General features: G+C 37.9%; 1 protein-coding gene across 5 annotated transcripts in view; it reads left to right on the top strand.

The window, feature by feature from the left end:
- Positions 1-15440, top strand: part of LOC124950734 (dual specificity protein kinase splA) — a 183996-nt gene that overhangs the window by 146931 nt on the left and 21625 nt on the right. For all 5 annotated transcript variants that reach the window (XR_007101426.1, XM_047497911.1, XM_047497913.1 and 2 more), the window contains 2 exons: positions 12462-13576; positions 13725-15438. Coding sequence is in view for 4 of the 5 variants with exons in the window: in XM_047497911.1 (XP_047353867.1) it covers positions 12462-13576; positions 13725-15438 (2829 nt within the window). In the remaining variant the exon portion in view is untranslated. The remainder of the gene's footprint in view (positions 1-12461; positions 13577-13724; positions 15439-15440) is intronic.

Genomic DNA, 15440 nt, shown 5'->3' with positions numbered 1-15440 from the left:
ATCGAAACGATGACTGTTTTCTGTAATCGTTAAGCTGAAAAAAAAAATGTTTCTTTTCTGTCGATCGCACTAAAATTTCTATTGTCTCCACGGCGATCATTTCGTTTTTCTCTCTATCTATCTATCTATCTATCTCTGTAGTCCCACGATGATCATCTCTTCGAACTACCCTTCCAGAGAACTTCCCTCATTTCAATTACTGGTACCAGGTGACTTGTAGCTCGTTCCGCGTCCCCGAACAGTTAACGCGACCATGGGTTCATTGTATGCAAATGACAAGCCGTCCGTTCGTTTGTCCGTTGTCCAGCTTGTAGAAGAGGCGTTCTGTTTCACATTAAATGCTCGTTCGTAGGATCTACGATGTGCGGATCGACGAGCTGGAAGGAGGTAATTTAACAAAAAATTAAAAAAAAAAAAAAGTCCTACTAACGTACCCGCAAAATTTCAATCTGGTTTGTTAACCATTACATAATGTTTAATGAAATATAACGAGAGATATTTTTTTTATGCTCGACAACATATTTATACATTAAATATTTTATTCCCTTTTAATAATATAATACGAAAGATATAATATTTTCTCTTTGTAAAGTTAAAATCATAGAAAATTTTATACCGCGAAAATGTTAAAAGGATAATCCACGATCGAAGAAACTTTATCTTTCTTATCTGTTATATTCCTAACGCTTGAAGGCTTTTCTTTCGCGACAATTTTAGTATTCCGTAGCTGCGGGTAAGCGGGTTGGAAAGTTTGTTGGATCGCCACGAAGATGAATAGTTAACGGGACCGTTCCACCCCTTTTCCAGAGGCTCCTCTTCTACTCATTTCCCTTTCTCGAAACGAGATTCACCCTCATTCCTCTTTTCTCTCTCTCTCTCTCTCTCTTTCTTTCTATACACATATACATACACAGATACGCACACACATACATATATCATTCCTTCACCAAGCTCTTCTTCCCTATTTCTCACTTTCTCACCCAGCAAACTGGATCATTTACAAACTGTCAACGGCATGGTTCTTCGTTGCGACCAATGGCACCAAGTACCTTTCAGATCTTTACCTACCATTTCTCTCTCTCTCTCTCTCTCTCTCTCTCTCTCTCTTTCTTTCTATCTTACAGACTTTCTCTCCTTCGTTCGAAGATCTTCATTCTTCGTGCACAATTTCACAAGTTAGATTAGTGGAACGCTTATAACACAACGACGACGACGAAGATGAGACAGAGAACTAAGTGTCTCTCCTTTCATATCGAATTCCATGAATTACTCTTGGTAATAGTAGTCGAAATGCTTTCTCTTGATGATTAGGAAGAACGAAAAAAGGGTTTGGGTTAGAATAAGATAGATGAACGAACTTTAAATATAAGAAATTGGAATAACCACGATGGTTTCTAATACGAATGAAATTTTTTCAATGGAAAGATGGATCTTTTTCCTTTTTTTATTTCTTCTTTTGTTTATCAAAAACATGGAGAATAATTTTTCCTTTTTTTTTTTTTTTTTTTCCTTTGTTAATCATAAATGAGCGATGCTTTTTTATTTTTTTTTCTTTTCAATACTTTATTTATTTATTTATTTATTTTTTTTCCCCCCGATTAATCAAATCCCGAATTCTTTTATCACTTTATATTCAAAGAGAAAATTCGAAATGAACGAATGAACGAATGAACGAATTATCCTTATCATTTCGTTCCGCGTACCATGAAATTACGTTCCCTTCGATCGATGTAAACGTTTTGACGTTCACCCATAGCGACGACTGGGTGGTGGTACCTTTCGAACGAATTCGAATGAAATTACGAGAGAACAATGAACGTAGCTACGACGACGATGGTCGACAGTTTTGGTCGAGGATCGATACTTGCTTTAGAACCAACGCAACGAATCAAAACGATTCAGTCAAATTATCTTCTGTTAGATTATTTCAATGAGTTGATGGACAGCAGAGGGTGGATGGAGGATGGGAGAGGGGCTGGAGTGGGGGAAAATAGATTTGGTTAAGAATAGTATGAAAATTTAATGGCCGATTAAAGCTTGTAAATTCTTAATTACGAAAAACGCATAATTAATATGGATTTAAAATCTAATGTTATTAATATATAATCGATCTATTCGTTAAAATTTCCTTCTATTGCAATTTTATTTCTTACAACTTGAATATTTTTTTCTCGGTATGATGAAACATAGCAATGATTCTTCTTCTTCTTTTTCTTCTTCTTCTTCTTCTTATTATTATTGTTATTATTCTTTTTCTTTTTTCTTCTTGTTTTTTTTTTTTTTTTTTTTTTTCTTTTCATCTTCTTCCTCATCTTCTTTTTTTTCCCTCATACTTCGACCATTACCACAGACACGATTATTAACGATCGAACGAATTTCTCCAAAGTTCAGCTACGGTTATTTGTTTTCTCCCCATTGTCGGACGATACTAAGCGATATCAATTTGCCGAGTTAACTTTACGCAATTTATCTCACTTCGTTTATTTACTCACGAAGATCGATAAAAGATTATAGAAAGTAATATTCTGTTAACTATAGTCGAAGTTTTCTTTTCGTTTTCATGATAAAAATTTGATCATTTTTTTGATCCTCTTTTTTTTCGTTTTCTTTTTCTTTTTTTTGTTTTTGTACAATTATATCTTTACATATGCAATAACATGTCGTTTTACAATTCGGTACAATTGCAAGCAGATTATTCATAGTTAAGTTTTATTTCTTGCGTGATCTAATATTAAAAAAAGAGAGAGAGAGAGAGAGAGAGAGAGAGAGGGGAAGGGAACGATTCCCCTCGGAAATTCATTTCATGGGCAATTACAATTAACATTTATGTCACGATTTGCATATCGTTGCGAGATAATTTCGCGAACGCTTAAGCCTAATCTCTTCGTATCAGATGTTGCTGCCCTAGGCCACGAATTTGTCTGCGTAAGTTAGAAAGAGAGATAGAGATAACGATCGTCTCGACTGGGAAAGATCGTTTGTCCTCGAGAAAGTGCGTGTATGGTCGACGGATAAGGGTGAAGAGAGTGAAGAAGGAGAATAAGCAGACTTTGAGATTAGAATATCATATCTACCGTGCTATAATCGTTTATAGATTTTAACAAATCTTATTTTTCTTTTCTAATAATATCCTAATTAAATCCTAATTAAATTTTATATTTCTTTTCCTAATACTTGTAATTATATTTTGTCTTTCTTCAAATTTCATAAAACAATTAAAAAATCCCCTCTTTTTCTTTTAATTTTGAATTCAACCAACGTAGGTGATTAATCGTAGAGAGAGAGAGAGAGAGAGAGAGAGAGAGAAAAAGATTAAAAAAAAAAAAAAAAGAAAAAAAAAATAAAGAAGAAAAAAAGACCGAGAATCTAACATTTTTTTCAAGAGGATTCGGCAAACAATTATCGTATGTCACCCTCTCTCATGATGAAGTGCACTCGCGTTAGACTCGATCGAAAAATTTCCATCGTAGCCATCGTCGTTTCGATTAATCGTGCCAAATCTAAAGTAACGGGTGGCTTAACGAAGGAGGAGGATCCGCAATCGGGCCGCATTGGTTCTGTCTTCGGACGCATACCCATACTACCCTCAAATACGCAGGAAGCAGTCAACCCCTTCCCAAACGAAGCAAACGAGCGTGCTTCGCGCGTGACCACCGTTGTAGATTTCAATCGGGCGATGTCTACCGATAGGGAAGCGAATAATCCGTCCATCTCTCGCTATCTCAATCCCCCCTTAAACCCCCTCAATCGAAACGACAGTTTCGACGCCACCCCTTTTCCTCGATACACTTCTATCTCTTTCTAACTCTCTCTCTCTCTCTCTCTCTTTCTCTCTCTCTCTCTCTCTCTCTCTTCGGTTTCGTCTATCCTTGTCTATCTCTTGACCCCTCGCAACGAAGCAAACATTGATTTTATTTCGAGCAAAATCAATTGAACCTAACGATCCAGCGTGATGCTCCCTCCCTCTCTCTCTCTCTCTCTCTCTCTCTCTCTCTCTCTCTCTCTTTTTCGAATGGTCACTCTTAACGAGGAACAAAATTGTTCACGGGATTCCCTATTCCCTGTGAATCGTAAAGGGACTTCTGCTCATAATTACAACCACTTTATAGCAATTTCGTGGAACTTTTACTACAGGTGTTACTCTACCGTTCGATCGCCCGGAAAAAGGTACCTACTTGAGTATCGAAGTGATTTATACGTCTGGATTTAATAATATAAAAGGGCTGTTTTGCGAAATTGTTCTTTTCTTTTTTTCTTTTTCTTGTTCTCTTTTTTTTCTTAATCATATCCCTTACATCATCTTCTCAATTGTGAATTATTATCGTAATTTGTTATTTAAAGAAATAATTCTAGATGGTCGATTTTGATTTCCACTTGTCAGTACATCTCGTCGGGACACTTTGTACACTTTCGCATTTCCACGAGTCCTCGTTATATTTTTGAGAAAGTTTTAAGAGAGAAAAATTTTCCCACTTAATCCACCACTTCCCAATCCCTTCGCCTCCCTCCCTCTCTCCCCACCTACCCTCCTCCACCCAACCCCCAATCCCTAATCCCGTGTATCTCAAGAGGTCCGAGAAAAGTGCCGATCGAATAGACTCTCCTTTTTATTGTCAGGCGCGAAAGGTTGAAGGAAATCCTTTTCAAATCTTTGACTTAGATTAAAGAAATATTAATTCTGTTTCTATAACGCGTATCTATTTTATTCCTTTTTTTTTTCCTTTTCTTTTTTTCTCTCTCTAATGAAATTTCATTGGAAAATTAGTAGCGTTATTATCAATCGTCGCGCTCGAAAACGTCACGTATTACATTTTATACATCATCGATAACACATTGTCCGAAGATATATATGTAAATTTATGTGTAATGCATGTTACATTACACAAGAGAATGGTAAAAAAGAAAGAGAAAAAAAAACAAAGATTTTCGCTCGCTCACAGATGCTATACTTTTCAAGAATATATTCACAATCGATTAGAGATAATAAATAATTTTTTCCTCATGAGTGAGTCATCATTTTAATTGATTCAATAGATTTTAATATTGTTTTTATGATATCGAAGGAACTACAACTGTTTTACGATATAGATTGCAATCGCGAATGAAAGAGGAAAAAAGTGAGAAGAGTTTGATCGTAAAAATTTGTTCGCTATTTCCACGATGACGACAATGACAATGACAATGACGACGACGATGACGACGACGACGACGACGACGACGACGACGACGACGACGACCTTTAGTCGTCGTGAGTTAGGACGGTTGGAATAAAATTACTGGAGTAAGTAATTTGAGGACAGAGCAAGTAATTGCCACTCCAAACGCTCAAAGGCGTGTCCCTCTGCGCCTTTTAAAATCAGCACTCCGGCTTCGGCCGGAAGCAGCCTCCCTTTCCTCCCCTTTGGATCGCACGCACGTTCCTTTCCCACTTTCTCTACGTAGATCAAAGGATCTTCCCTCTCTGGATCGTGCCCTTCTCACTTTCTCTCTCTCTCTCTCTCTCTGTCTTTCTCTCTCTTTCTCTTTTGCGTCTTGCATTCGCTTTTCATGCATAAACAATAACGCTTATGACGATAAAAATTCTTTTATCTTAAATACCATGAAAGCACCATCGATTTTATGACTTTTATTAAAATTTTTTTTTTATGCAAGAAGAATTCACCTCAGACAAACGTATTATGTTCTAAAGCTGTGTTAAATAAAAATAAAAAGTTTTATTTTCTTCTTTTTTTTTTTTTCTTTTCTTTTTTTCTTTATTTATTTATCACAGGTACAGAAATACTCGATCCCATTTCTGGCATTTTGACCCTGCGGAATAATCTTAAAAATATTAATAAAAAAAAATAAAAAAGAGGGTAAAATGTCGAAATATATGCTTCGGTGGAAAAAAAAAAGGAAGAGAGAGAGAGAGAGAGAGAGAGAGAGAGAGAGGCAGAAAGAGCAAAGGCACGTAATTGCCACTTAAAGCGTTCAAAGACGCGAACCCCAGGCGCCTTTCCTTTAATTTTCTATGTCGCGAGAAAGCCGCGAGAAAAGTGAGGAGTCCGTTCTAGCACCGGTAACGTTGCCCTTTTTCCGTTCCTCTCTCTCTCTCTCTCTCTCTCTCTCTCTCTCTCTTTCTCAGATTTCTTCGGGATTCGTTTCTCGTGTTTCAACACGAGAGAGTAATCAAAGAAGAGAAAGGACCAGTTTGCTTGAAGATTTGACTGGGCCTTGTAATCAGTGGACCACTTAGAATCATCTTTCGAAACCAACAACAACAACTACTACCACCACCACCACCACCACCATCACTTGTTTCGCGAAAAAGACAGTTTTTACAGATTTCGACTCGTTTTAAAAGATTTTTCAAAGGTGACTTCGTTGGTCGATTTGAAGATAGACGGGAAAAGAGGGGCCGGGTTAAAGGGGTGGGGATAAGGGTGAGATGGGTTGGGCGAGGGTAAAGAATGAAAAGGCAAAGATGAGAGGAGACGAATTTTCTTTGAAAGTATATCTCACTCCCTCAGCGCTTCTTGTCCTTTCTCTTATCTTTCCTTAATGTCACTAACGTCTTTCTTTCACTGCTTACCGTGACCCCGATGATGACTTTCGGCTCGTTAGTAGCTTTTTCTTCTTCAGGAGCTTTCGCTTCTAAAGACAAGACAAGACAAGAAAATAAATCTCTGTGTAAACCATTAAGATAAATTGTATAAATGTATTTTAATAGATCATTGATCTTTGTGAGATCGTTCGGATTAAATACGATTTATTAAATCGAATATATTCGATCGAATTGTTATATTACGATCATTATTTTGTAAACGTTTGCACAGAATAATGAAAAAAAAATATTGAAAAAGTATCGAAATAATATGCAAATGTATAAATAAGTTATTTACATTTATTATCGATATTAATTAAAAATTGATCAACGAAAGAAACATATCCTTGAAAACTTTATGAGTTTTATTATAATAATCATAGACTATAAAGGCGATCATTCGACGAACCCCTCGCCGAATGATAACGTGTCACGTTTGGCACGTTTCGTTAAGGCAAAGATCCCTAAAGGATCGTAACCATGGATTCTGATATAGCATCGTTGCCAATAACTGAGATTGCCTTTCATTTTGTTGTACGCTTAGACTCCTCCTAGTAATCTTTTGGCTACGTCTTCGTATTCTTATTCTTCATCTTTTTCTTCTTCGTCGTCGTCGTCGTTGTCATCGTCGTCGTCGTCGTCGTCGTCTTTTTATACCTCTTCTTCTTGTTCTTCTTCAAACATGAAAAAAGAAAAAAGATACGGCTCGTGATTTCGTTCGGGTCCTGAAAATGGCCATCTGTGTTGTTATATATATATATATATATATTTCTTATAGGGGTTCTTTTTCGAAAGATTCTTTCTCCCCCTTTTACCTTTTGCTTTTTCTTTTTTTTCTTTCTTTCTTTCTTTCTTTTCCTTTTTCTTTTTTGCCACCATAGCACGATACAAGAATCGACCCCAAAACGATGTCCCCTCCTACTTCTCTAAACGCGTCCCGTATTCGTGCGCTTGTCTTGGTTTCTTCTGTCATATTCGTCGGTTATGTTATGAGGACAATATCTAATAAAAAGAAGAAGAAAAAAAAAAATAGCAAAGTGAAGTAGCCGATAGCCAAGTACAACCCCAAAATCATCTCGAGCCTTTTTCTTCTCTCGTTATCTTCTTTATATATATATATAAAGACTTTCCATGTGTTATTTCTATAGTCGTTGTCTTTTTGTATTATATTAAATCGATTGAGAAAAGAAATCTAAGAAACGCGGTATTACCATTTCGTTCCTTCGACCATCGAAGATTTGCAAACATTTTTTTATTTTACATTTTTCTCCTTATAGATAATACGATAAAAAGAGATTTGGCTGTGTCGCTAGTCGCGCAGAGGAAAAAAAATGTTCAATTTCAGATTAAATTTTTCAATCTGATATTATTTGTGTAATATTGAAATGTGCTCTCGATCGAACTTAGATATTATTTATTTCATAGCTACGTTTTTCTGATTACTTATCCTTCCTATCTCTCTTCATTTTTCTTCATCTATTTTTCTTTCTTTTTATAAATTACAACACTTGGCAAGAGATTTCTCGCTTGGCACGATCCGCTTGGAAGGGGAGAGAATAATGTTGTTTAATCTGGCATCGATAATAATACTACGTAATAATAATACTACGTAATAATAATACTCTCAGACTGTTCTCGTTGAAACTAAAAGACCGAGTTGGTAATTACAACTGCATCTCTCTCTCTCTCCCTCTCTCTTTCTCTCTCTCTCTCTCTCTCTCTCTCTCTCTCTCTCTTTCTATTTCTTCTTCTTTCTTTTTTTTTTTACCTCTCTTTGAAAGTACTGACCTTGAGAAACTTCATCAAGTACAATTGCAAGTTGAAACTTAACAAAGTTAATTTTAGAAATGTTATTTCTGAATCGAAAAATCTTAACAATTTAAAAATAATTGAAAGAATAAATTTTATTATTTGTATAGAAATTCGTGAGATATTAATTGGGCAATTGCGCTGATTAATCTCTCATAGAGATTCACAAGTATGAATTCGTGCTAAATCTAAGTAGCTGTCACTTGGAAAATCATCCCTCTATGGATTCGTTCGCAGAACTATCCGATAAGCAGTAGGGTTATTCTCTCTCTCTCTCTCTCTCTCTCTTTCTCTCTTTCTCTACATACATATACACACATACACAGACATCACGACTGCATCGAGCTTGCATCGTTTCGTGTTGTCCGTAGTGATTGCTGGACGGCGAAGGGTTGTCGCTCAGGGTCCCTAATAGATTCATTAGGGATGCCATCCCTCGTCCCTCGAGTTGCATCCAACATCCCGAACCAGTATCGTACTATCCTTCTCTCTGTTAGTCGTTATCTTCGTTGCACGATGCATTCTATCGCTATCTCAATCTATCTATCGCTCCCTCCCTCTCTCTCTCTCTCTCTCTCTCTCTCATTTAATAGAACGTTTCTATCCTTATTCCGTGAAATATCCAACGACCCAGTGGATGTCTCGTAAATCTGATTATTGATCGGTAATCAATATCCTTGCAATTTGGCGGTACGCCAGGACGCAGTATGTGGTCTATGAACCAGCATGCATGTATGTGTGGGTGTGCACCATGTGTCATCGATTTTGTTTAAGTATACACTGTTTTCTTATCTTTTTCTTTTTTTTTTTTTTTTTTTTTTTTTATCTTTTTCTTTCTTCGATTTTTCTAAACAGACCGATCGATAAAGGTCTCTTGGTAGATTTTATGGAATCTATCATTTTGTAATCACAGATAATATTTTTGTGATTACAGGGTGATGTATATATTCGATCAGTCTGTTTTTGTTTTCACTCGAATACGTTCGTGTTATGATTCTCTTTCCTATTCTTATTGTCTTTCTCTCTTTCTCTCTTTCTCTCTCTCTCTCTCTCTCTCTCTCTCTTTCTGGCGTATAGGTCGGAACGACAACAACTCTTCGAGCAGGTCAAGCGTACTTGCGTGTTTGGCAGTCTTCTTTTATCGTTCGTGCTGTGTTAACCAGAAAGCTACGTGAGAAAAGAGAAGAATAGAATGTACTCTTTTATTCCATATTTATATGTATTTTAAGTCACTCGTAAATGTTTTCGTAAATACACGAGATATATATATATATATACATATAAAAAAAAAATATATATATATATATATATTTGGATATAATTTACAATTAAATTATTTCAATGATCGTTTCGTTTTATTGAATGAATTGGATTACTTAATGAAAAATTTATTTCCTAAAACGATATTTATATTTCTATTTTCAATAGTAGAATAATCTTTTTCTTACGATTTCGCGTTCGTTCGTACGAAAGTAAAAGGGAACAGCTGTTGATGCATATTCATGATTTCTCGGATTCTCATTTACTTTTGATTTTTCATTCGTTTACGATCATTTAACCTCTTCGCCATTGATAGAAGATTCCGCTTGATATTGAAGTTCAACCTTCGCTGAAAAAACCGATATTACGATCGTCTTGAGGATATTGGACATTGAAACCTTAGGTCAAATCGATTTCATTGAGAAAGGTTAAAGAATTTCTTTTTTTTTTTTCTTTCCCCTTTCTTTTTCCATAATTTTCGTTATAAAATGTATCCAAGTCGAATAGACGTGGAACTCTATTGAATGAAAATCAATTTATATATATATATATATATATATATATATATATATATATATATGTATAAAAGTTTCTAAGTATATATATATATATATATACTTAGAAACTTTTGAAATATTAAATGATATATCGAAAAGAAGTTGAAAGTGAGCATAGAGAAAATTGAAGGGGAAACGCCCAGAGATATTTTATAAATATATCAAAAAATTCTGCCTTCCTGTCAGTTTTGTGTGCCAAGTTTTTACGTCTCGAGAAAAAAAGAAAAAAAAAGAGACAGAAAAAAAAAAGAAAAAACAAACTGAATGGATAAGACAAAGGCTCATCACCAATATCACTAGCACAACTATTATCACCACTACCAATACCATCCTCATAGTATAGATCATATTCTTCTTTATCATTTGCGATGAGGAACTCTGTAAGTTCGTGAGAATAAATGAGAAAAAGGAACGTTAAAGAGGTGGAAGAAACTTGGACGAGTATCAAAAAACAGAGAGAGAGAGAGAGAGAGAGAGTGAGAGAGAGAGAGAAAGAGAGAGAGGGAAAGAGAATGAAAATGTGATTAAAACGACGTTGATGTTCGTTATTCGTTAAAAGAGAAACGAGTCTCTTGTAATAAATTTGTGAGTTTATTCATTCAACATAGATATTAATTTCTCATTCCGCATTTCGTGATTTCATTGTAGTCCTGTAGTTTAAGAACGTGTCGGTGTTAGAACTCATGGGATCGTTAAAGCATCCAAATAAATACCTACGATTCTTCTCTGTTTATTCGGACGATTTATAAACAACAACAATAACAAAAGGAACAATGAGAACAATGTATATAAAATTTTACATATTAAATCCTGATATCCGTTTGGTACGTAATAATTCGAGACTCTTATCTCTGTATAAACAGAGGAATAATAGAAACGAATGATAATGTTAAAAGAGATAATCAATGTGTTTGTTTGTTTGTTTGTTTGTTTGTTTGTTTTCTTTTTTTTTTTTTTTTGATGAATACATCAGATAAGATTTTTTTTTCTTTTTTTATAATTATTTAACGAGTATTATATGAGAAATCTTTAAACGAAGAGTTTTATCTGTCGTTATTTATTGATTAAATATTATCAGTAAATTTGTTCGGTTTATAATACCAGAACACTCGATAAGATAATAATTTTGATCCCCTTTATTTCAATGGGATAAAGTTTTCCATTATATATATATCTATATATATACGTATAGACACACATGCATATACACTATATATATATATATATCTGCAATGGCGTATTCTGTCAGAGGCAGGTTATGGTTTATAGCGTCACCGCGACTACTCTCTCCAGACTCCTCGCAAGAAGGATTCTAACGGGTATCCCTCCGTTCGAGCATAATGCGCCCATTATCTCCACTCCTTTCACCTATCACTACTGGCTTGGTATATAGTATGCCAAAGGTATAATGTGTACCGGGTGTCCATGCAATTTTGCGGCTCCTCCTAAAGCGATCTATTTCTCACCGTCTGTTGAGAGGGTGTTTCGTTCTACGTGTGTACATGTATTCGCGTGGATGTTGGTGACGTGATCGCAAACTGAGTGTCATTGGAATTAAGTTATGGCAAAGAAAGGAAGGAAAACAGCCGACCGAGCGTTGAGTACGATACACGTAGAAAAAAAAAGAAAAAAAATAAAAAGAAAGAAAGAATGAACGAACGAACGAACGAACGAACGAACGAACGAACCAATGAACGAACGAACGAACGAACGAACGAGGGAGAAAGTGGAAGAGACCAGAAACCATTACCCGTAATATCCCATCGTAGAAGAAAGTGATTTTTAAGGAGAAGAGGACCCATCGTTTCACGGCAATTTCGCTTTTCCTAAGTGTCCTCTCACTCTCTCTTTCCCTCTTTCTCTCTTGCTGGCTATCACGAGTCACGATGAAACGATTATGAAAATCTCGTGTACCATTTTACCTTGCTTGCCTGCTACTACGAGAGCTTTTCTTCTGTTTTTTTTTCCTTTTTCTCTTTCTTTTTTTTTACCCTCGTTATATATACGCACCCTCCTATTTAAATTTCGAACTTCCCTCTTCCACCCCCCTCTCCCCTGTTTTTTGTCCCATCACGATGGACGATAGCCATTTTCTTGTTATCGAGCAGAAGTCCTCTTCTCGAGGCAAACGCTCAATTATGAACGTCTCGTTGCTCGAATTATCGGGATCATTTGATTGCAAGCTTTTTTTTTTCTGTCAGCTTTCATCTTTCCTTTTTATTTCTCTCTTTTCTTTTCTTTTTTTCTTTCAGATCCATCGGCTTCTGGATCGTCTTGCGAGGATGAGATCGCCGAGGAACGTTTCACTGGTGCTAGAAAACGTAAGAACAGTTTGCACGCGTCGAGCTCGTTACGAGCTGCTTCAGTAGAAAGCGACAGGCCACTATCTACCGATGGTGTACTCGTTGATTGCGTTGCGTTAGTACATCTCGCTGATCAATCCTCTACGGATTCCAATCAACCTGCTCGTCATCCGTCGCCGTATTATTATGGTGATCTCTTCAAAGTACCGGAACAGCCGATAAGATCACAACCGAGTAAATATAGAAAGAGTGTGAGCCTCGACGTGCCTGAGGAACGTTCGAGAACACCCGGTATACCGAAGAGAAATTCTCTGGCGGGTGATGGGGGTCCCTATTCGCCTCATCAACAACAGCATCAATATCAGCAGCAACAGCAACAGCAACAGCAGCAGCATTATCAACAGCAACAGGGGGGACTACAGCAAAAAGGACAACAGCAACAGCATCCCCAACAGCAACAGCAACAGAATTATCAGAATCAAGATCTAGTGAGCCCCACATCGGGGAGCGAGCATGCTGTCCCAGATAGAAACAGCGAGATCCTCTCATCGTGCATCATCACGGAGTGGGTTCACACACTCATGCCTCCGCCTAGGCTGCTGAGCCATGATCTTCCGAGTACCGTTTGTACGTGCGTCGCATCAGCCGAGGAAGAAGAGGATGAGCTAGATCGACGACAGCCGCAGACTACGCGGCAACAACAGCAAACGCAACAGCAGCAACAGCAACAGCAGCAGCAACTTCTTCATCATCATCATCACCACTATCACCATCATCATCATCATCAGACAGCACCGCGGAAATTACGACGTGCCAGAAGAATAGATCCACAGCCGATTCTGGTGGAGGACGAGGACGACGTGGAGGGGGAGGACGAGGAAGAGGAGGAGGAGGAGGAGGAGGAGGAGGAGGTGGTGGTGGTGGCTGGTTTGGAGGAAGACGAGGAAGAGATGGCGAGGCAACGTCATCTCTATGAGACAGCCTTCGATTGCAAGGTCAATCGTTCTGACGACGACCTAGACGATCTCGATCGAGTTACCAATCATCCGGTACTGCATTCCCAAGTAAGTTGTACACGATTTAATACATATACATATATATATATATATATATATATATATACACATATACATATCACTTTATTCGATAGCAGTGAATAATCATAAGCTTTTTCCTCTTTTTTCTATTCTTTTTTTCTGTTTAATAAACCAGATAAGAAGCAGTAGCGCTTTAGCTGTGAGTCGAACGAGTTCGTCGACCGACACGTCGAAGCAGCAACAACAACAACAGCAACAACAACAACAGCTGCAACAACAACAGCAACAGCAGCAACAACAACAGCAACAACAAATTCCTTACGCTGGTCAACCGCATTCGAGCAAAGACCATCGACGCAAAGTCGTACTTCTCCGCCCAAAACCAATTCCGAGCCGTCTTCAGCAACAACAACAACAACAACAACAACAGCAGCAGCATCAACAACAACAACAACAACAATCAGACAATATTTCGACTCTGTCCCAGGATATCGAATCCCTCCAGATAAACTCGAGCGATGAAAAAACTGGCTCGCCGAGACTTCCTGCGAGAGGTTATACACCCTCGCCGCCATCAACGGCACCCTTACCCGCGAAATTTCATGGGAATCGCGATCACCTATTGCTGAACATACGCAGCGCACCAAATTTGCCATCCCAACCGGATCATCCACGTTTGAAGGACATGAGACTACCCGTGAAGTCTACGTTACGTGCCAAGGATTCTCCTCAAAGTAGCGAGGGCAGCATTTTAGAGATCAAAAGCCGACCTAAGAACTTCGTTCAGGAAAACGTCGAGTCATCTCAAGGCCGCCGTTTCGACAAGGAACTTATTCTCGAGTTCAAGAGCAGGCCAAGAGACGAGAGACAACGTCCAAGAAGTTTGATACGCGAGAGCAAACCCATCATGGAGTTCAAGGGTAGGCCTCACGAAGCTGAGAGTGACCTTGCACGTCCAAGAAGGGAGGCTGGCCTTTTGGAATTCAAATTACGTAACAGCAGGCGCAGAGCTGGATATTCCAGTACCGAAAGTATGGCAACTAGTAGTAGCGGCGGTAGTATGGAGTCTTTGAGAAGCAGCACCAGCGAAGGTAATCGATCTACGAGCAGCTCGGAAAGTCGTCACAGTACCAGTCTAAGTTCTCATAGCTCCGACAGCGGTGGTACAAATTGTTATCATCATCATCATCATCATCAACAGCCATCTTTAACGGGCTTCCTGACGCATCATGCCAATAAACTTCATATACTTTCGCCTATTTCTGACAAGTCCTCGCAGGAACCAGCCTCTGAGACCTCGGACAACAATCGTAATAATAATTCTCAAAAGGCATCGCCCGAGGAAAACATTACCACTGAAAATAACGTTATGCTTACCAACAATACCAACACTAATACGAATACAAATACCAATGCAGCCAACACAAATACAAATTCCGTCACGTCTCCCATGGACACGTCCTTTAAAAAGAGACGAACTCCTCAAAACAAGAATCTGATTAATTTAGCTCTCCAATCGTCGTCTTCCGGAGATGCAGAAATACAAGGCTCCGACAGTGGTATTTCTATCGAGTCCCGAGCCGGTATCAAGTGCAAGCCCTTTGGTTTTCACCTGGTAAAACCCCAATTGGATAATATCAATATAGTCGATAATGAGCCGGAATTATCCGATTTGCCGTTTGACATGCCAAAACTTCGTAGAAGAAGATTGCTCATGCAACAGGATGCAACAACATCTGGTAGCGCGACAAGTGTCGATTTGAGAGATTTGCCCTTTGACATGCCAAAACTTAGAAGGAGACTTAGGTGCACTCAAAGCACCGAATCTAGTGCATCACAAGCTTCTTCGAGTTTATCGGTACGCGACGTCGAACCATCTGCTCTATTTGGT

Source organism: Vespa velutina, chromosome 7 (genome assembly GCF_912470025.1).
Source record: "Vespa velutina chromosome 7, iVesVel2.1, whole genome shotgun sequence".
Lineage (NCBI taxonomy): Eukaryota > Metazoa > Arthropoda > Insecta > Hymenoptera > Vespidae > Vespa > Vespa velutina.
Note: the sequence above shows the minus strand (reverse complement) of the source record. Positions and strands in the feature narration are given on the sequence as shown.